General features: G+C 33.9%; 2 protein-coding genes across 3 annotated transcripts; one reads left to right on the forward strand and one right to left on the reverse strand.

The window, feature by feature from the left end:
* Positions 1 to 1,185: 1,185 nt before the first annotated feature.
* LOC120625541 (synapsin-like) lies at positions 1,186 to 13,571 on the forward strand (the record flags this gene model as incomplete). Its single annotated transcript, XM_039892590.1, has 6 exons — positions 1,186 to 1,281; positions 4,187 to 4,299; positions 6,258 to 6,354; positions 6,903 to 7,070; positions 8,067 to 8,286; positions 9,482 to 13,571. Coding segments are annotated over 6 exons (900 nt in total), but the record flags the coding sequence as incomplete, so codon positions are not given.
* Positions 13,572 to 14,202: 631 nt separating this feature from the next.
* LOC120625857 (UPF0691 protein C9orf116) lies at positions 14,203 to 20,906 on the reverse strand. 2 transcript variants are annotated; one of them, XM_039893102.1, is made up of 3 exons: positions 20,670 to 20,906; positions 19,724 to 19,810; positions 14,203 to 14,421 (listed from the first exon to the last, which is right to left on the reverse strand). In XM_039893102.1, the coding sequence occupies exons 1-3, from the start codon at positions 20,827 to 20,829 to the stop codon at positions 14,297 to 14,299; spliced, it is 372 nt and encodes a 123-aa protein (XP_039749036.1). In that variant the 5' UTR covers positions 20,830 to 20,906; the 3' UTR covers positions 14,203 to 14,296. The 2 variants fall into 2 exon arrangements, with proteins under 2 accessions (XP_039749036.1, XP_039749037.1); XM_039893103.1 differs by lacking the exon at positions 14,203 to 14,421 and adding an exon at positions 18,537 to 18,707.
* Positions 20,907 to 22,680: the final 1,774 nt, after the last annotated feature.

Genomic DNA, 22,680 nt, shown 5'->3' on the forward strand with positions numbered 1-22,680 from the left:
TTTTCAAATTTATTTCATTTCTGAGAAGAAGAAACAGATGTTGTTTGGAACCTCCACAAAATCTTTAAACGTTACCGTGCAAAATAATTGTGTTTATCTAAACCGAAATCCCACAAACAAATTATTCAGAAAATCAAAATCGCATCAATTATTATTTGGTGATAGCGGATTCTAAACAAAACCAAACCGACTTCCTTTTGTTATGTCGGTACTATATTAAAATATATTATTTATTAAACTGTTCAGTTTGTTGCGAGTGCTTTATCAATAATGATATTTTCGTTGTTTCTTTATTTCTTTTCCACTGAGGGGTTTTATGTGTATGTCCGAATTTCTCATTAGATCCTCAAGAAATCTTAACTGGAACCTCTAGGCGGCAAACCCTATGTAATGAAAAAGTATTGACATCGGTATAGATATGAAATATCATCGCCAATGGCCAAAATAATGTCAAGTTGTATTGATAACCTCCTCCTATCGAATGTCAAAAGTCAATATCTTTTTTTAATTCGACAAATTTAATAATAATAATAAATATACTACGACAATACACACATCGCCACCTAGCCCCAAAGTAAGCGTAGCTTGTGTTATGGGTACTAAGATGATTTTTATGAATAATGTACACAAATACTTAAAATATACAGATAAACACCCAGACACTGAAAAACATTCATGCTCATCACACAAACATTTTCCAGTTGTGGGAATCGGAAAAATGGCAATGTTTAACATTAAATTCCTAAATTGTTTGTACCTCTGTTAAACGATATGGGAATGGCTATGATTGATTCCCTGAATTAAACAGTATACAGTGCAATTTTAGTATTATTTTTCTTAAATACCGTTTTTTTATTATAAGGTTATAAAGATTAAGACGAAACAAAAATGTATGCGGCATTTCCCTGTATACACATTAGAAGAGCATACATAGTAAGTTCACAGTAACCTTGCATTATTCCAGCATAAAAAATAACTTGTGCTTGTGTCCGGCCTTTAACTAAGCCTAAAATACGTGGCACCATTGCTGCGTGAAAAGAGAAGGAGAACAAGCCATCATTCTACCAAACACACTTTCACATTTATGTGTGTATAGAATAGCACATTTAGATACGAATGGGCATACTTCTAAACCTACCTACTTCAGAATACTACCGTACCTTATATGGGAAATTTGTTTGTTGACAGGTAACGGCGCCGAAGTTCCCTGTTGTGATCAAGATCGGGCACGCGCACAGCGGCGTGGCCAAGGTGAAAGTGGACTCTTTGGCCGACTTCCAGGTAACGATGCAGTTGTGTTAGGGACACCAGATCTTCGGTATTTAAGGACCTGTCTCTAATTTGTAGATTAATCCAATGCTTTAGATAACGTTATATTAGATACTTATCACTAAGCCTAAAATGCCTAAATAGTAATTAATCAGATGACTACTGATTTCGGAGATTCCTAGAGAAAAAAAGGTTTTACGAACATTTAGCGGCGGTTAATAACCTTGTGTTAATGCGAACACAAAATACCAAACGTTGTGGCAAGAACTCAAGATAAGTTAGGTTATATGAGTTGCCTAGTGAAAATCGATTGGTGAAAGGAAAATGTATGGAATTTAGTCGGCAATAAGTAACGCCTTTGATTAGGCATACTTATTGCACTGCCTTTCCCTTCGTTAGTAAATACGGGCATTAGTAGCACACACTTCTAAGATCAGTCGTGTTGTATCAGATATATATATCAGAACGTTGAACGGTAAAAGGGACTGATCAAAAAAGAGTACACATTACCGGAATGGCGAATTTTGAGATGGATCTCTGGTATAATAATGAATGGATAAGATAAGAAATGAGTCTAAGATAAAGGGAAATTTCAAATTAGTGCCAGTGATTGAAAAGATGAGAAGTAATAATCTAACATGGGATGGTCATGTAGTCCATAGAGTAGTCGTGGAGGGAAGAAATTTATATCACCAAAAGAATGTTAAATATTTGTGTGGAAGGGCAAAGGAATAGAGGAAGACAAAAGCAGATATGGATGGATTGTGTGAAAGGAGGATACGCATGTAAACGGAATAGATAATGAGATGACGACATATACAAGTAAAAAGAAGAAGAAAACATGTTCTGCCGACCCCACATAACGTGGGTGAATAAGTTGCACAAACTTTAGTGTCTTGTGTTTGATATAAGCAACCGGCAACACTAGTGAATATTTTATTTTCATATCATCATTCATCATCCAACTAATGCCCACTAATGTTCCAAAGCAAACCATAAAAAAGATCTGAGTGATTAATTGGCAACACTGAATGTCTTTGAATCAGCGATCGATATGCGTATGCGATAAGTGTCAGCAGTGGGAAGTCACAATGATTGCATGAAACTTGGTTAATTATCTATTGTTTATATATATATTTATAAGTCTAATAGTTTCCGCAAGATTACATCAAGCTCTGGGGCACTTTACATAGCGAGCTTGCGCGCTTGCGAAATCTCCCTGTTAAAATGCTGCATTTACTACATTAGGTCAGTAACTGATATCAGTTACTGACCTTCCGAAAAATGTAGTTGGCCTTGGGTTTAATACCCGGGTGGGGCCTGAATTTTCGGATATTATGTCTGTCTGTTAAGAAATTCACAGTTGGAAATAATTACCATTGTCTAGCCCCGTTCCTAACATTTTATAATAACTAATACGTGAATTATTTTTAAATGGTAAAACGTCGTGACTGGAAGTATGCGCTTGATAGAAAATAGGATGATGTAGAAATTCATGCAGAGTACGCATTCCTTTTTAGTTATAAATTTTAACGTGTTAGCTGTTTTTTTTAATGTAATTTAAGAAATTCATGTTATCTGATAAATAAAAATAATAATAATCATAATTGTGGTATAATAATTATAATTTAAAAGTGTATAAAACCACATTACATCAGAGTTGTGGGTCTATGCTCTTAAACACTCTCTCCTATGAGATAGGAGGCCTATGCCCATCAACAGCTCTCAAACAGGGGATTTGCGCATAATCACCACGCTGGGCAGATGGGCTGATGATCACAGTTAATGGTAGTAATATCGCAACGGTCGCTTCTAACCGTTCTCCGTTATATACCCTTAGTCGCCTCGTACGCCATCCACGGGAAGAGGGGGGGAAGTGATAACTGTATTCTGGCCTGCCTTCACCACAGGCAAATGTGCCAATCTACCCAGTTCTCATTAATAGGTTAAGGGCGATAATCGAAAAATAAACGTATTTTTTTAAATAGATAAATGTCCCGAAAAAGCATACCCCAAAGATGGTAAACATATTTATTTGAACGTATACTGCACAAACATTATCTGCAGTTTCAGTTGCAATGCACAATGGACTGATAATATTAGCATGATCGCTTTGTTTCAAACGAGATTAGATAATAAAGAAAATGCATAATGGAACTGAATTTTTATTTATAAGTAGCTGTGCCCCGAAGTTTGACTCATCTGTGCTGTTAACCTATAAGTACTCTTCCTCAGAACATGGGCTAACTTAACCTAATCATAAATACACAAATCTGACTTATGGTCTTGAGCTCATCCAAGAATTCCATAGAATAAAAGCACTTTTAGTTTCTTCCGCATTTTCTTACTTTTCTAATATTCTTTTCAATGAAAACTTATTCGAACTATATATATATAGTAGTAACCATATATATATAGCATTTCAAATAATCTCATCCAAATCTACCCAGCCGTTCCCGAGTAGTGAGTTCCCAACGAATAGCATTCAATTTTAATTCATATAGACATTGCGTTCGAATTGCTTCGGGTAAAATATAAACTATACCCGAAGGAGGAGTAGGTACTTGAGATTGACTTCAGTAAGATTAAGGAATTTTCGCCCCGAGGCCTTTGTCCTTCCGTAGAAAGAAAGCTACACGCAAATGCAAAATATTCTCGATATTAGTTATAGTAGTATAGTAAAGTTTAAATTAAGTCTAGTACCTATATATTACATATTAATGATCATGCCTCCTCTCTCATGGAAGGGATTGTTTTAGAGCGTAAACCCATCCTGCTACTGCATTGCAGGTTGGTGGGTTATAAAATACATATCTACTACACAACTTTTTTATAATAGCGAACTGAAATACACGAAGATGGGTGGATGATTCTGTGTAGTTATAGAATGGCGACTATGATATTATCGTTTTTTTAGGATATAGCAGGCGTGGTGGCAATGCTGGGAACATATTCTACTGTAGAGCCATACATCGATGCTAAGTACGACATCCACATCCAAAAGATTGGAACAAACTACAAAGCCTTTATGTAAGTAACAAACGCAAATCGTATATGTGATTGATAGAAAGAGTATCTTATTCCTACAATAGTAAAAGAAAATAAAGGTGTCATATTAAGTCAGTATTTTCCCTACTTACATTTTTTTAATGCTTGATTGCAAACTTACCTTGTTAAGCAGTCTAAGATAGCACCGATCGAATGTGTTAACGGTATGGCATTTATATTAAATCCATAACACTGATTCTACGCAGCATCGTACCGGAACAGTTGTCGGTTGGGAACTAGCAGTAGCGTGCATAGAGGGTATGTACAGGGTATGCAGATGATATAAAATATAGAAAATCTCCAGTGCAAGTTATAAAAAACTTTAGGATAGGCATTGTAAGAGATATACTCGTAAAAAGACTACCCTTAAGTATTTATAACTCGTACTGGACATTTTCTTCAGAAATGAAGAAAATGTCCAGTACGAGTGATCTTATCTGCATACCTTGTGCATGCCCTCTATGCACGCCGCTGGGAACTAGCTGCTGAAGCGTCCCAGCAGACCAGACCAATATAAATTTGCTCCTATAAATTGCTCCTGCAAGAGCTCTAACCCGCTTTCGCCCTTCTCTCGCTCTTAAAAGGAACCGTCGAGTTTTTTTTACTGAATTGTAGGTAGTACTGTTTTAAAATAAACACGTTGAATCTATGATATCTTCTTGTTTTGAATTAGATAAATATATTTTTAATTAATGGCAACTCATACAAACGTGTGGAAGGTAAAGGAACCTATTGTCATTATTAAATATTGGATAGAAGCAGGCTGTACCTACTTCAAATGATTCCATGATATACAAAAACATTAAAACTTAATTTGCTATACTCTGAGAAAAGCAGGAGAATGTGTACGATGTATTTTATAATTTCCGCAAATTTTTATAGTCTCAGTTTTATATATTCTCTCAAGAGACACTACATAGGAGAAAATCTGTTTGGTGCGGAGTAGGTACAGAGTTTTTTTTCTTAGGATAGGAAATGTTAAACCACAAAGGTAGAGTAACAGAGAAATAGATTATAAATAATTATAACTATTATATTTTGTACCTAAATATTTCCCATGTGTTACACAAGTTCGTGTATACAAATGCTCGTAAATCAAATCGCCTGACAGAATTTAGCAATTTGTGTTGCAGTAAAATATAACTACATATTTCACGCAGGCGCTACACGCTACATAAATCTAATCCGATTTCCCCAAGTTTTTCCACTACTCCTTTATTAAAGATTTATGAATAAACGATTAATGAAATTCACGAAACGGGTAAAAACCCATACTTTATGAATATTAATTTCTAGGCTATGTTGTTTTCGTTATTGTTATAAGTATATATAATTTTTGTGTTGTTCAATACGTATCGGGTGCCCTAAATAAAGTTATTTTGTACGTTAGGTTCACTCCAGTGAGTTAACGTGACCTGAAAAACACGTGCAAGATGATTATGTAAACTAGAACATATTTATTTTAAATTGTATTCTTCTTATTTTAAATAGCTACCCAAATTCAGTTTTACACAATTTTTAAATATGAATTAACATGAATACCGTTTTATAATATTTAAATTTATATTATGAAATAAAAGTTCAGATTTCATCGCAAGAAATGAAAAGTTTCACTTAACATTGCATTTTCACTATTCAGCTACTTGCAAGAGATTTTAAATTATCATTTCGAATTTGGGATTTTATAATATTTGAATTTTCTCTTGTCTCGTCTGGTGGGAAGGTTTAGCATTGGCTTGGAAGGGTAACCCTTCCAATAAAGACGTGCCGCCAAGAGATTTAACGTTCTGGTACGATGCCTCGTTGAAACCGTATAGAGATATGGGTTTTATATAACTAATACTCCTATCAGGTTAGCCTGCTACTATTTTAAACTGGATCATCATCTGGTAAGATTGCAGTCATGGGCTTACTTGTACATGTTTTTTTTATTGTTTTAGGCGCAAATCTATATCCGGCAATTGGAAAACTAATCAAGGCTCCGCTATGCTTGAAGCTATTGGCATGAACGATAGATACAAGATGTGGATCGACGAGGTAAAAATGATTTTACTAAACATAAAAATAAAAAAAAATTGTATAGAAGAGTTAAGTAGGTACTGACAGTACTTCACTGTTCTATACAATTTTTTAATTTAAAAAATATACAATGGCTTCAAAAATTTAAAGTAACAGTAGAACTTCTTGTGGCAGAGCTAGTCCAGAGAAGTACTAAAATCATACTTATTTTTGATTCTAAGCAGTATTGCTTGATTCCGGTTTGAAGGCCGTGGGGTTGACGTGTTATTAGCGGCATATAAGGCTTAACACCTATTTCTCAGGTTGATGGACACAGCACTTTGTAGGGCATTTATATACCCTGCGAAGTTGCTCTGTTTATAGGCGATGGTTTTCCACTTACTGATGCATCGTCTGCTTGGTCCATCAATTACAATTATTAGGTACCTGCTATAAAAATAATAACAAAGTCAATTTAAATTGTGACAACCAATAACATCAGCTGTGTTTAAATTCGAGGTCCTACTAGAATATTTAAACGTATAAAAATGTAAGTTACTCCAAAATTTTTTATTATTATTCATTAGGTCAGCGAGATATTCGGTGGTCTGGAAGTATGCGCCCTGGAGCTGGTAGTGGGAAAAGACGGTCGTGAGCACATCATCGAGCTCAATGATTCCGCCACCTCCTTTATGGGTGACTCGCAGGAAGAGGACCGACGTAATCTCGCAGAACTCGTCTTCCAACGCATGCAGGTATAGGCTTTTGTTGAAATTATTATTATTAAACTCTTTATTTGTATACCACAACATTAACATATATAAAATATAATAAAAACAGAAATATATCGAAAGAAGTAGTAATACAAAAGGCGGCCTTATCGCTTAATAGCGATCTCTGCCAGGCAACCTTAGAATGAGGAAAAAAAAGAAGAGGAGAATAGACTGCTGGTGGTACAAATATTAAAATACATACATGCAATAACTACATGCTAATACATAAACTAGTGTACACAAATAGATCAAAAGTAAATAATATAATTAATAAGTAAATATAAAAATAAACTAATATATATAATAACAACACTTACATATTTAAATACTTTAACATACAATAAATGAGTAAGTATATATACATGCTATTAATACTTAGTCGTTGACAATATAATGGGCCTTAACTGCTCTTTTAAATATTGCCAGTGATTTGGATCGTCGTATGCTCATTGGAAGCCCATTCCAATAAACTAGAGAATTACACCTTAATCTATAATCCCGCAACCCCCGTTTTTAAGCTTCAATATTAGTTGTATACACGGTTTCTTTAATTCTGTGACTATATTGTGACAGAAGTTTGTGTGAGTAGGTATGACATCATTGTGGTCACTATCGCAGAAAATTAATTATTCGAAATAGTTTAGTTCTTTCTAATGTCCTCTTCCTCCTTTTCCACAAATTACACAAAGAAAGAGAGAGACAATGAAGAGAAATACTTCTTGCTTCCTTAACGGTACTGCTATCGTACTGCAACACATAGCTGAGAAGGTGTTCTATTGACAACAACGACGCAACGTATGTTTTTATTATTTTTAAGGGAAAATATGAAAAAGAAGTGTGAAAGAAGACTTTATATTCTTTCTGATGTGCGAATAATTGTGCTCAATATAAATTATTATTCTTATAATTTAGAGATGATACCTTAAAACTGTAACAGAAATGGCTAATAAATAATGTGAAATTAATTTTAAATTACAGTCCGTCTGCCGACCCGGCTTAACAAAGACTACTTCCCGAAGCTCAGTTGCGGGTAGCGGTGCCGCTTCACCCGAAGAACGCTCTATTGCCTCAGGACCTCCCAGCGTACCACCTCCCGTGCCGCTCGCCACCGCTGCCAGTATCGACCGCCCACTGCCGCCCATCCCTGCAGAACCATCGCAACCGCCACCACCACCATTAGCTCGCCGTGACTCGCAAGGTATATCAAAACTATATTTACCGATTGCTAACTCACCCAACAAACGTTTCTTTGTCGAAATAGTTGTCGGTCTATTGCCATGAGCTTATACAAAAACCCAAAAGAAAAAGCCAAACCTACCGCGTATTAAGGATATAAAAAAATATTTAGATACCTACGTCATTTAAATATTTTTTTATATCCTTAATACGCTCTCCAAGCAGGTTTTCCTCCTCAGCAGATGTAGTAGACCTTACAACACACAATATTGTCTTTCTCTTCTACTTGAGCCTCGAACTATCCCAAGATGCGTAGGGTTGGCACAACACACCTCCTTCAAAGGACATGGCCTTGAATTATATGGAATTCGGGCAGACTTCCATATAATACATTATGGCCAGACTTGAAATCTATCTAAAATTTTGGCCATGTCCAAGACAAACTAGTTGTTTTAGTTTTTGCATTATTTTACGACGATAAATTACATCAGAACGTTCCTTGTATAGGTATCTTCTGTCTTAATTAATTTGACCATGGACAGCGAAGGACAACAAGCATTCATACATTCATATTGTAAACTACATAAAATATTTCCTCTGGCTTCTTTTTATCTCATGAAAATTAAGCATTATTTGCTATACTCCGCGAAAAGCAGGAGAATCTGTAATCTGTATAGTGTAATTCATAATTTCTTCAATCCTTATACTCCACACCAAACAGATCTTCGGCAATGTACGGAGCGGAACGTGCGTAGAGGGTAAAATTAGCTTAATTTTCATAATATATCATGGATTTCCGCGAAGTAACTCCTGCTTCTATCCAAAATTATTTTTATCTGAAAAATCCATAGTGAATTGGAAATGTGTTTATCTATTTTTTTTTTGTTTTATTGTTTGATACCTATTTTGGCTTAACCATTGCACCGTTATTGATAAAATTTGGAACTTAAATAACTGATAATCTGGAGATGAGCATTTTCCATCATATCATTCTGGAGATGGTACTATGTTCATCTCCAGAATCCTGTATAGTTACTAAGATATTCTTGCATGCATTTGCAAAAATGCATTTTTAAAGAACCGAAACACTAAGTCGTGACTAAGTCGTGATCATCAGTTAGTTCATAATTCTATTCAGCGTTACATCTATTTTCACATTTTCTGCGGCGTAGATATAGAGTTCCATTATTTATTTTGTTTTTTGCTTTTGCCAGCAGCATCACAATCATCGACCGTATCTTCGGCATCGGTCGCGCCTAGTACTGCTAGCAGCTCTGCAACCCCCGCGGTGCCATCCGCAGCCAGCACTGCTCGCAGCGGCTTCGCCCGTCAAGGCTCGCTCAGCGCAACTCTTACAGAAGACGCAGAAGACACTATGAAGAACCTCCGTAAAACCTTCGCTGGGATCTTTGGAGACATGTAACACGATCCAAACATAGAGAACCGACTTCCTTAACACCTTATAAGCCCCGATCCTTACGATGTTCGAAGTGCCGTAACTAGTTAGTCAGATGAAGTTGTTCTTACATTTATTGCATCTTCAGACGTTGCCTACTGAATACTATATGCTTGTAATAAAAAGTTTAAATATAATCAAAAATGAAGTCACGATAAATAGAGATTCTCTTAAATAATTAGAGAAAACTTTGATTTTCTTCCGATAAGACTCTACTCGAAGTAATAACGTAATGTTTGAAACTATTGCTTGAAGTTATCTGACTTATAAAGTGCCCATTGGGTATTATATATAGGTGTCCTGAAAGTATGTTCACAGAATGCAATTTGAATGTTACGTACCTTAACATTTAATACATTATAGGTACGACAGGCAATTTTGAACATCGTATTAGATATGGTCTCATCGTTATTCTTAACTTAATTGTTATAAAGAACTCGTACTTCTACGCTAAGTTTGGCTATAAATAAACGAGAAATATATTTGCGTACTGTGACTTTGGAGAATGATATAAAAATACAAAAAGTTAAATCTTGATGGGAATATCCGTAAATGCTTAACAGCAACATATTGACACTGTTATAACCAAAAGAAGGTAGAGAAACAAGGTTGATGCCTTATTTTTTAATAAAATATGAAATTATAGCCAAAACATAAAATAATCAATGAAGTTTTTATAATAACATACCAATGATATTTAACTCAGGTGCGATAGAAAATCAAGTAGTGTTCAAAATTTCCATCACATCAAAAAATTATTTATCGCTAGTTATTTACGGATAGATCATTAATAGTGTATCTTGTTTTTTTTTTACAACCGCATGACCATCAAAAAAGAAACAGTTTTGGCGTTAAATAGTATCTATAGAATTACACAAAAGAGAAAAAGCAGAATGTGTAAGCCTAGTCTTAATGTAATATAACGATAGATTTTTTACAATAAGTTTAATAAAGTACGAATCAACTGAGCTACATTGTGATCGAATCTGATAAAAGCGAGGCGCATATTACTTATGCGTCTTGTCTAACATTAGAAGTAGAGAAGCCTTCCACTGTAGTAAACTTCTTTCTAATTTTACCCACGGCGGTATGAAAACGATAGGTGCGTTTGGGGTAAGAGATTGTGTACGTGATTGTTTGTGAGTGTGTCTGTCTGATATTTTCTTCAAATGTAGTTGCAAGTTTTGGACGTGGTTTTATACTTTACATTGGTAATTCTTAAGAGCAGATTGTTAGATCGGTTATGTCGATGCTATAGTCGTGGGGAATTGCACTTGTATCTTTCTACATTGCAGCTGATAATTTTGTTTAGCAAGCTTTTGTGGCTTCACTTTGTAGGAGCTCATATGGCTCCTTATTCATGAATGGGTAGAATTTATTACAAATCTGGCTCTACAGGAATTTAAATCTTATTTATCTGCAAACACGTTTCAATAATATCAGTATTTGTATTGAAAAAAACTATTCTATTTCTCTATTGTTATAATAATATGCAGCAAATAAATCTTAAATAACTTCTTAGTAACACAAAAATATCCACAATTACTTCCAATGAATATTATTATGGCTTTTCTGTTGATCTTGATGAGATCTTAAAAAACTGCGATACACTATCCAAAATTTATTTTATCTAAACTCACTCAAAAGTCTTATTCTGCGTCTGAGTTAGAATCTTGTTCCCGCTGATTCTCCAAATTACTCTCGCGATAATTTGAGTTCGTTAAGAATATTATAGACAAGTGATGTTATTGTAGTAATTCTTGTCAGCTTCGAGAAGCTTAATCGCAAGTAAAAGGAGATTTTATATATTCCACTTTACGAGGAATGTGAGTAAACCTAAAACGATATAGATTCCTTGTGTGGTTGTTAGTAACTGGGGCGTAAGCAATGCTATTTAAGACAATATTGTTGAATGCAAAAATATTCCACATTTTATATATCTTATTACTAGTTATATCTCGTAGTTATAAGATTAGTATTGTTGTATTTGTGTGATGCTCACACAATGTTTTTAATCTAGTGATGCTTAATCATTTTAGTAACGTTGATGCATTGTTTTATCAATAACTTTAGTGAAAATTAGATATAATTTTGCAACTTAGTTACCTATTCATTGTTTGGCCCTTATTGCCTTATGAAAGTTATTATTATATTTATTTATTTAGTAGGGAATATCATACTTGCAAATCTTTGTTAATTCATATCAAGATCGCATTTTCGTTTTTAAATTATTGCAAGTACTTACCTAATATAGCGCTTTTTCTACGTCTTGTTCACTGTCCTCAAAAAATAGACTTCGTGATATAAGTATATTTATAAACCTTTTGATCAAAATGGTATACACTTAAATAAGAAATTAGTAGTGCAATTTTATTAAATGTTGTTTTAACGCAATGATGTGCATAATGCAATAAAAAAATTCCATGTTTTATTTAATTTTTCTTACATTTATCACTTGTTACTGTATAACTTACAACGAAAAACAAAAAAAATATATTATGCCATGCCTGAGTACCAAAATACTAAAAATATTTTATACTTAACTCTATCATTATTACTAACGCAAGCAAATCTAAATCTAACTAATAGGTGTCTTGCACTACTGAGGCCTTGGCATTGTAACGTACATCCTAAACTAAATATTCTTAGATTATATTTATACATGCACATGGTAGCAAATTTTTGACACGATACCTTTAGCTAATAATAATAAGTGTCTACGAAATGCGTTAGATGACTATTGACAAAAATATATACCTACCAACGTAATACCTATAGCGTGGTACCTACGTTAAAATATGATTGTAATGTCGTTGAGTTTTGTAATAAGTCAATAATATTAATTTATATATTAGACTGTTCTGCGTTTAATAATAGTAAGATAATTAATATAAACACTGAATATAATGCTGTTGTTGTTGTTGCTAAACAAGTTATACATTGTGTACCTACTCATATGGAAAATGATTAAGATCTGTTCCGATAAAATTAAAATATACAAAGTAAAGCTCGAAATATTATAATTTTGTCGCAGCAGTCTTCAGTTAGTATAAAGAGGCATGGTTTGTCACAGTTATATGTTTATTATAGATGTGTTACATTTGATGGGTGAGAAAAGATTTGGTGTGCATGAATAGGTACACCAAATTAGACGTCAGGTAATAAACGTCTAAGCTAGTTAGTAAATACATGATTAAATAGATCTGTTATCACCAAGTCTAATGAAGTAGTATTTTAGTATGTATTATGATTATTCATAATAATTTGCATTAACGTACCTACTAAAGATAATAAAATAGTAATGGAAAATTTAGTTCGTTTACTGAATATAGTTATTTGGAAATTGGCTTAAGTCCTACCCCTAGCTCTAGAATAATGAATGGCTTGAAATACGATCTATGACAAAAAAAAAGTGCTACAGCATAGGTATACAACGAGTGCCGCAAAGAATATCACGGAGGCCATAAATTTAATGATGATTAATGATTTTAATAAAATAATCAATCTAATTTATGGTGGTTAGTCAAAAGGATTGAAGTCCGAAGAAAATGGGGTTCGTCAAATATTGTTTTGAATTCTGAAAGCTGTTCATTGGTCTGGAATCCCAAACACCGTAGTCCAAGAAACTATTAAAGGATGACATTTTTCAATGAAGCGCGTTGTAATAGGCTACGTGCTGTCGAGGCTGGTGATTCTTTATCTATCTATATAAAATGTTTGATTGTTTCTAACTGTTATTGTGTTTAAAGTACATATGGGAATATAGCAATAATTTATAAGTCTGTTAATTATTTGACAAATAACACGTGGCATCCATGCCTATACGAAAGTAATAATGTAATGGAATTTGTATGCATGTTAATCTAATAATAAATATATAATATTAAAATAAATACCTCTTTTGGTAAGTCAGTAATCATGAGTGTTTCAATATTTTTACCACCCTCATTCTTCAAAGGAAACATGAATATATTTTTTCTACAAAGACTTTTGTCCTGACTTGCTTTCCTCAACATGAATAATAATTTTACTAACAATTGACGCTAATCAGTAAACCTTAGAAATATACCTAGGACACTTCACTATTTCTCAAATCATTTTTCAAATCTCAAGTTCGCAAAATTGGTGTTCTTTATCCTTAACCGCGGGTGGAAAACAGCGCATTACTTTACAGTAAAGTAATTCAAAAAGTAAAGGCAGAACAGCCTCATATCTCATACTTAACTATTTTTTAATGTGTCCTCTTCCCTTTATTAATCTGCTAAGAAAATCTTTATTATTTTATTTATTATTGCTGAATATGTACGTAAATAATAAAGTCAGTTAAATCAATATTTTCTATTAAACTTAAAAAATAAATTCTTATATCGACGACTTTAGACGAAGAAAAGGGTGTAACACTTCGTATAAGAAAAATTTACTTATCAATGCAGTCACGAGCAACTGCTATAAATAAATGTAGCAAATAAAATAAAACATAAATCAAAATTAAAATATTTAATTATTAAAATCTTCAAAAAGTTACATTACTACATCAGAAAAACCAAGGTAAAAAGACGATGACGGCGATTTGAATTCAGTGGTAACCAACAGGGTCCATGCCAGTGTTGAGGCTGTAGTTGCGGTACATGCCAGCAGCGCTGAGGTGGTTTGTGAACTTTTGCCCCGCGGGGAAGAACACGGATGGTACCGAGTAGTAACCTGAACAATTTTTGTATGTTAGTATAGCACAGAGAACATTTTTAGAAGGTGTTAAAGCATTCATTTCATGTTCAAGTTATCTAGCAGGTGCTAGATTATCTCTTCAACATATTTTCAAAACAGCCGCACCGCAACCTAAATAACTCTAAAATATAAAGATGTAGAAGTGTAACTGCCTAATACTGTGACGTCACGTTTCGATACTCGCAAACGACTCTACAATTGGAAGCGTACACCAGTAGCTCTACAAACTAAATGTTTGGTTTGGTTACCTTCCCTGGTTGGTTACGCAACTAATTTGGTGGCGCCAGCCGGAATCATTCGCTGGTGCCGCAACCACCAATATAGAGGTTAGAGCTATTTGGCATCTCTGTGACTCTACCACCTGAGGCTTCCTCTGCAATGTTGATGTGAGGCAATTGTTATCACTGTAATGGTCGTTTGTATTAACAATGTCTTATGACAATCTTTGTAATTTACTAAAATTAGAATGATTATTATCAGTTTTAAGCAGCGACTTTCTGAGTCAAAGACTGTGTGTTCGATTCTCACAACTGGAAAATGTTTGTGTGATGCACATGAATGTTTTCAGTGTCTAGGTGTTTATCTGTTTATTATAAGTATTTATGTATTCATAAAAATATTCAAAGTCATCTTAGTACCTACGACAAGCGTAGCTTGTGTTATAGGTACTAAGATGACTGATGAATATTTTTATGAATAATATAGGTACATACATTGAATGAATGAATGAATGAATGAATACACTTTTATTGTACACCAAAGAAAAAAAAAGTAGTTACAAAGATATAAATACATATCAAGATAGTACAATTTTGTGGCCTTATCGCTACATAGCAATTTCTTCCAGGCAACCAATGGCGTAAAAGGAAAAAACATAGAAAAGAGGTAGGTGGTGCAATAAATAAGATTTAAAATTATACAAATATATAAATAAAATATATATATATATATATATATATATATATAAATACATAACATACATTCTTATAATTTACAGATAAACACCTAGACACTGAAAATCAGTCATTTTCCAGTTGTGGGAATCGAACACACAGTCATTGACTAAGAAAGTCGCTGCTGAAAACTGATTATCAGTCTAATTTTAGTAAATTATTGTGTTGTTAAGCCTTATGTGCCTTCAAATACACCGGCACCCTCGTCATTTAAACCAGAACACCGCATTGCAAAAATGCTGCTTAGCGGCAGAAATTATAAATAAATAAATAAATAAATAAATATACTACGACAATACACACATCGCCACCTAGCCCCAAAGTAAGCGTAGCTTGTGTTATGGGTACTAAGATGACTGATGAATATTTTTATGAATTATATATACATAAATACTTAGAAAATACATATAAACACCCAGACACTGAAAAACACTTAATGCTCATCACACAAACATTTTCCAGTTGTGGGAATCGAACCCACGGCCTTGGACTCAGAAAGCAGGGTCGCTGCCCACTGCGCCAGTCGGCCGTCTAAGCCGAAATTAGCTTGGTGGTAGTACTTCTACGGACGAGCTCTGTCACAAATAAGCTTTACAACTACGAACATCCATCCATCCATCTGCTTAATCCGTCAATTAAGACCAAAAAGCATTTTTGTTATTCCACTACAAGTTAAACTTGACTGCAATCTCACCTGGTATAAAGTGATGAGGCAGCCTAAAAAAGTAGCGGGCTAACGACTTTGAAAGTTAAATTAAGCCCATAACGCAAATCTTACACGACATCGTACCGGATAAATCACTTAGCGGCACGTCTTTGTCGGTAGGGTGGTAGCCACGGCCGAAACCTCCCACTAGACCAGATCAAGAAAGTTCAGAAATTATAAAATCGTGAATTGCCCTTACGGGGAATCGGGGTCCCTACCCGGGACCACAAACTTTATAGGTACTCACCGCTGCGACAAGGACGACGGTAAAAATTTTAAAACTTCAAATACGTAACAGGTATACATGAAATCCTATCGTTTCCGCTGCAGTGAAGTATTGGCCTAAACGTTGGTTACGTTACCTCTTTGTAGGTAGGTAACCTTAATGCTGCGCTGGCCAAATGCCAGCTCTGATCCCCAGTGGACTCAATAAGCCGCATTGACCTATTATGCACAAAAGGCACGAATCTTCAGATTCCTTGACGTCAGGATCTTCTTAAAAATAGGGTACACTTTATTGCTACATAAGAAAGCTGAGTAAGCAATATCAAATATACTCGCAAAATTTAAGTACGTATGAATGTTTTACAGTAACACGATCTGTGTATTAGAAGTTAAATACTTCTATATGGATATAATTGATTCAAATATTCATCAGTCTAGATGGTGATGTGTGTATAGTCGTAGTATATTTGGCCAATTGAGATGAATATACTTGTTGTTGTTATTACAGTAAATACATTCTACAGATTTCTTACGTCCACTCCAAGCGTCAAATTAATTTTTAGATAAAGATTATTTGGCGATTGAAAAATAGACCAAAGGGAAATGTGGATTAAGAAATTAAAAAAAAACATTGAGAAAACCATTTTATTCGTCTCAAATCATCGTCTCATTACAGAAAAAAATAACAATCTTTTATCACTTAAAATAAACAGACATTCGCTTAAAACAGAATACATTTAAACATACGAGTACCTAGCATATCAATATAGCGTACCTAAATCTATTTAGTCACATAAAACGCTAGTGAGTGAGTAAGTAGTAAGACAATAATTGTAAGAACTGACTTTACAAAGTAAATTTTTTTTTTTAAGACCATAGTTTGTTTTCATCCCTATAATCATAACGATCAGTCTCTTTAGCTCGCTCTTTCTTGACTTGCGTTGCCGAAGGCCGATTAAAAAGGCTCAGGGTGATGCTGATGTAAAAGTATTATGGCTGTGAGTTAGGTTTTGATTGTCATAGATGATCAGGTTCCAAATGAAACTGGTAGCACACTATGAAGTTCCTTTCTTTTTTTTAGTTATTACTGACGGACCAAGCAGGTTCAACCATCGCCAATGAACAGAGCAAAGCTTCGCAGTGAATGCCAGGAAAACGTCTTTTAACGTGCCGCGTTGTAACCATCAACCCGAGACGTAGGTGTTAAGCCTCATGTGTCTGTAATTACACTGGCAACCCACGCCCTTCAGACCCAAACACAGCATTGCAACAATGCTGTTTGGCGCCAGAAATAAACATGGTTGAAGTAGGTACTTCCTCGGAATAGCTCTGTCACAACAAGCACTACCACCACTACAAGTTCTAAGCAGAAAAAACTCAACTCTTCAAAAGCAGATTGTTTGATTATTACCTAGCAGATAGTGTTTATGTGTAGATAGATAGAACAATATATTTGTTACACTACTTACTACTTATTGTTAAGATTGTATTACTATAGAGGTACATACATTTGTTTATTATATAAATATATATATATATATGTTTATTTTATTATGTATATTTATTTATTGTATTAATTTTTATGTGTGTATAGTATATAGTGTATATATATATATATATATATATATTATTTTCTCGTCTGTGTGTTTACATCGTTGCACTGTCCCTTTTTCATGTTTTCTATTATCGCTTTCACCAAGGGTTGTCTGTAAGAGATTGCTTTTGCACACAACTGTATTTAACTTTTTTTTTTAATTTGTTTTTATTTTTACCTATTTTTTTTTCTTATGTGTTTCTTGTATTGTTTCTAAGTTTGTGCAATAAAGTATTCTTAATAAATAAATAAATAAATAAAGCTCTACTATTTCTTAAATACAGACAGCTCGCTCCATGACGCCGACATAATACGCCTTTTTTAATTAGCACTTGCTCGAGTTTTTTCCTGCGTGGATTTGTATTCCCGGGATTTAAAGTGGTTTAAGTTACTCTGCTGATCTTTGTCTATGTCTATGCTAAACATGACGTCAATCTGTTGCTCAATTACTGTGTAAAAGAAAACAAACGCGGAAACTAACTCACGCACTCACTAATCAAATACAATTAACTAATATTAAAATATATAATATTATAGTATGCATAAAAGTGTAAGGACCACTATTAAACGCTTTCTAAAGTGCAATCTAAAAAGGCGACTCGGCCGAGGATACGACGCCGTAAGTGTACTTATTAAAAAAAAAATTGTTTAATAATGACTTATTTTTGCTGGAACTGATCCATGGCGGTGTTTAGCGAGTAGTTGCGATACATGCCAGCGCTGGCCATGTTATTCGAGAAATGTTGATTCTTGGGGAAAAACACGGTGGGGATCGTGTGATAGCCTATAAAATATCAATAAAAATACTGTTGAGTTTGAACGTACACACGTTTTAGTTATTATACTATACTTGGTAAACAACAGCTGTTACCCGAACTTGATCTATATAAAATTTCAGTTTTCTTGAACCTTCTCAGGAACCGTAAATTTTCAGAGATGAATAATATAAGCAGTTATCTACGGCTTAAATAGCTAAATCCAAAAAATCCAAACTCAAATACGCTATGAACCGGAGAAAATAGACAAAAAGTCTGTAAGAACGCTGTGAGTAAACGAAATAGTAAAGAAATAACGGACGGACTATGCGTTGCTCTATATACAAAGTGTAACAGAATTACGAAATACTGTTGAAGGGTGCATAAGCATATTTCATAAGGAATCACCCTGTAAAGATACTAAATCAAAAGAAGCATAGTTATTTTTCCATACAAATCATTCAAAACATTCGAAGTCTTTACTTATGACACCCCTATGAAGATAAAACACCGACACGTGCATAGTCTAACGTTACACGACGCTTACCTAATAAAGTGACAGAAGTCCCTTTATTTTACTTTTGCATTTGATGTTAGAGCTGTAACTGATTTCTTTCAAAAACTATTAGCGTTTCGGTTTCACAAATAAGTTTCAAAGACGGTAAATAATAAATAATTAATACCTCTAAAGCCTCTGAAGTATTATTTAGGTTTTTTATTTACACGTTTTATACTTAGTGTAAAATAACGAAAGTTGAACGCCGATGCATTTGTGGAATGCCTAGTACAGAATACGACATCCACGTCATCCATACCTTTTTTTATTGATGCTTGAGTGAAGGCTTTAGGCCTAACACTCTTTTATAAAATAGGTAGGAATATCCAATTTTGTCGCAGAATTAAAACCCAAAATTTCAATTATTTACCTAGCCACCGAATTAGATTGGTTGGCATTGCGATTTTTCTTTTAAATATTCAAGAAACATTACTGCGGATCTTATTTGTATAAGGGCACAAAAGAGTGCAATTATAAAATTTTAGTTACCTGGTGGATACCATCCATATTCGCTTGCCGAGGTTCTATAAAGCGGATGTTCCTTGTTAGTCTGACATCCATACCCGTTAAACCAATCTGTAAAAAGTTGTCATATATTTTCATAATATCCTAACAAAGAAGAAAAGATTGGTATATTATTCTAGCGAAGCAAAGCATAATCTCTGTTCCTATGGTTACGACAACATATGGAGAATATCTTATAAGGCCGATTACCTGCTTGGAATACCGAGATAAGTATCTTTTTGGACAAGATCATTAGTATAATATCCATAGTATCGTATCCTGATTTATGATGACCAAGAAAATATGCAATTTGTGAATATATATCTACTTAAAAGTAGAAAAACAATAATATTTAATATATAGGAAAGAGCTTTATTTCATGCTTATATTTTAAGTTCCAAAGATAATTGCTACATTTTCACAACTACGCTTAACGCTTTATTTTCCTTGCACCATGATGGAAAATAATCTTTAAGACCGAACAGAAATCGTTTTCTAGTACTAACTCCACTACTCACATTCATATTTCAATTAAAACGATCATTGGCCCCTATTTTCAAGTCAATACGTGCCGCCCGCATCGACTGTGTAACCTATCTACATAGTACGGATAAGTGGGCAGTAAAGCAGGATCAACGACACCATCTACATCGTAAATAACGTTGTTGAATCCTTAACCTAAACTTCGATCACGACTATAGAACGTTTGCGAAAAGTAAACCCAAGCCGTGGAATAAATGCCCATCGCCATAGAATAAACTTATAAGCTCGTCGCATATTCTAAAGGAATCTTTCAGTAACTACCTGAAAATTGGTGAAAGAAATGCGAAAGACTGATGAACAGCAGCATTTCCTAAAGCCAAAACGCTTGAAGTATTTTTTATTTGTAAATACTAATTGATGTAAAGGTATTCTAAATGAGTGCACTCACGCGGATGCTCAAATCTTTTCGGCAGATTACAAGTAATAAGAAAATCAGAAGTCTTTGGTTCGGCTTTCTGGATTTCATGTTGAAGACTTGCTCTGTCGACGCATGTTGCTGAACAGAAACCAGGCTGAGGTTCTTGAATAGGCTTTTCACCCCCACTCATCGTTTTTATCCACCAAAATTATAAGAAGCAAAAAATACAAGCTCAAAAATGTATTGGATTTGGACACTAAATGTAACAAATCGGTGACAAACTGTTTCCATGGTGACCAATCAATAACCTTACTATGATTATGAATTAAATATAATTCTTCCATAGTAAGGATTCACAGAGGTTAATTTCGAAGCCGTTTAATAATAAAAATACAGGTATAATCACAGCAACGAGTAAAACCTTATATTTTCTTTGACCTCTTTAGTAATATAGATCAGTTATTTTGATATAACATGCATAACATTTTCAATTTTTATTGAAATACCAAAGTTCAAAGTCAATTATTATTCTCATAAATATTAATTGTCTGCATTAATAAATAAAACCAACTTCAATATAATACTTACTTTGGGTCCGCATCAAAAATATAGTATCAGCAAGCGAAAAAATTTACCTGTTAAAATAATTATCCATTTATTTTTAAACAAGGGTATCGAGTGTATTTAATCAAAGGGTATCGTTGGGATTGGGGAGTTGCAACCATTATTTAATAGTAACTTCCTAAGTAGGTAGGTACACTTTGCTGTTCCCATTTCGTTTTCTACTACTGCATGGTTAGGTAAATTAAAATAAATAAACGGCGTTCTAGAGCAACTGAAAATTACTAATTATCTTAAGAGCAACTTACACTGAGTTATCTATGTTATATACATCTTTGTTATATATACCTAAAATAGTGTGTTTTAAGAATGCTTGTAATATTATATAGGTATCTATAAAACTAATGTATCATATTTTACTAAGGTACATAAACACAAAAAATAACTAGGACTGGTTTATTATTATTTTTTTCTAATTACTTATGTATTATGTTTTATTGCAACACTCCTTTTACAAATGTTAAGACACATCAACAACTTTGGATACAACTTGCAATCTCTATAGTTATACTTAGATAATCTAAGTATAAATATAGAGATTGAAAGTGATACATATGTGATATGTATTACAAAACATATCTTATATTTTATACCTGCTGAAATGGCGCAAGACTGGTTGCACAATAAAAATAAAAAAAATCTTAAAATTCCGTGAGGGTGAGATTAGGTTTGCTTAAGTCGCGAAGGATAATTAAATTATTCAAACACACAAAATTTGCTATTTAGGTTGACAGATAAAAAAATATCTTTTGGTTAATAATTATGTATGAATCGCTTAGCTCTTAGTAATATTAAAAAATCGAAAGTACTTAACTGTTTGTCCGTTGGGTACCTTTTCACAGCAACAGAAAAGATTTTAATTATTTTTGGTAAGAATAGACTGCATTCTTCTAGATGAAACAGACAGGTTACTTTTACAAAACAAACAGAAAACAGGAGGTTCTCAAGGGATTCAAATAGAATATCAAGAAGACCAAGACAAGGGAAGACCAAACCAGAAAACCTGTTCTTTGGGCCATACCACGGGATTTTAAAATTCCCCGCAGACAAATTTACTGGCTTCGTGTTTATGTCCTCTTTGGTTCCAGGTTCCATATTTTTTTATTGCCGCCCTTCTTTAAACCTCTTCTTATTGTACGTTTCTGTTTTAGCTCATTTATTATACATTCAAACGAATATATTAAGCGTTATCAGTGATATCAGGAGGAGCAAATGAGTGGGTGACTATCGGCCGTCCCCACCACCTCCGTTGAGTTGCAGTCCTCTACAACAATCCCTCATACCCACTTGTTTTTAAAATTGAATTACGGGGAATATACTCGGGGGATCGAATTATAAAACAAAGAAAAACTCTTTTGTGTTTTGATTGCGGTTCTATTTGTGTGCATAAAGTCAACGTGACAGCTATCAAGTTGTCATC

Source organism: Pararge aegeria, chromosome 8 (genome assembly GCF_905163445.1).
Source record: "Pararge aegeria chromosome 8, ilParAegt1.1, whole genome shotgun sequence".
NCBI lineage: Eukaryota > Metazoa > Arthropoda > Insecta > Lepidoptera > Nymphalidae > Pararge > Pararge aegeria.

Coding starts and splice junctions, on each gene's coding strand:
- LOC120625857 (XM_039893102.1), bottom strand. CDS start 20,829: ATGAGTGGGGGTGAAAAGCCTATTCAAGAACCTCAGCCTGGTTTCTGT. Junction 19,811..20,669: donor GAAAAGATTTGAGCATCCGC/GTGAGTGCACTC, acceptor AACTTTTTACAG/ATTGGTTTAACGGGTATGGA. Junction 14,422..19,723: donor ATATGGATGGTATCCACCAG/GTAACTAAAATT, acceptor AAAATTGTTCAG/GTTACTACTCGGTACCATCC.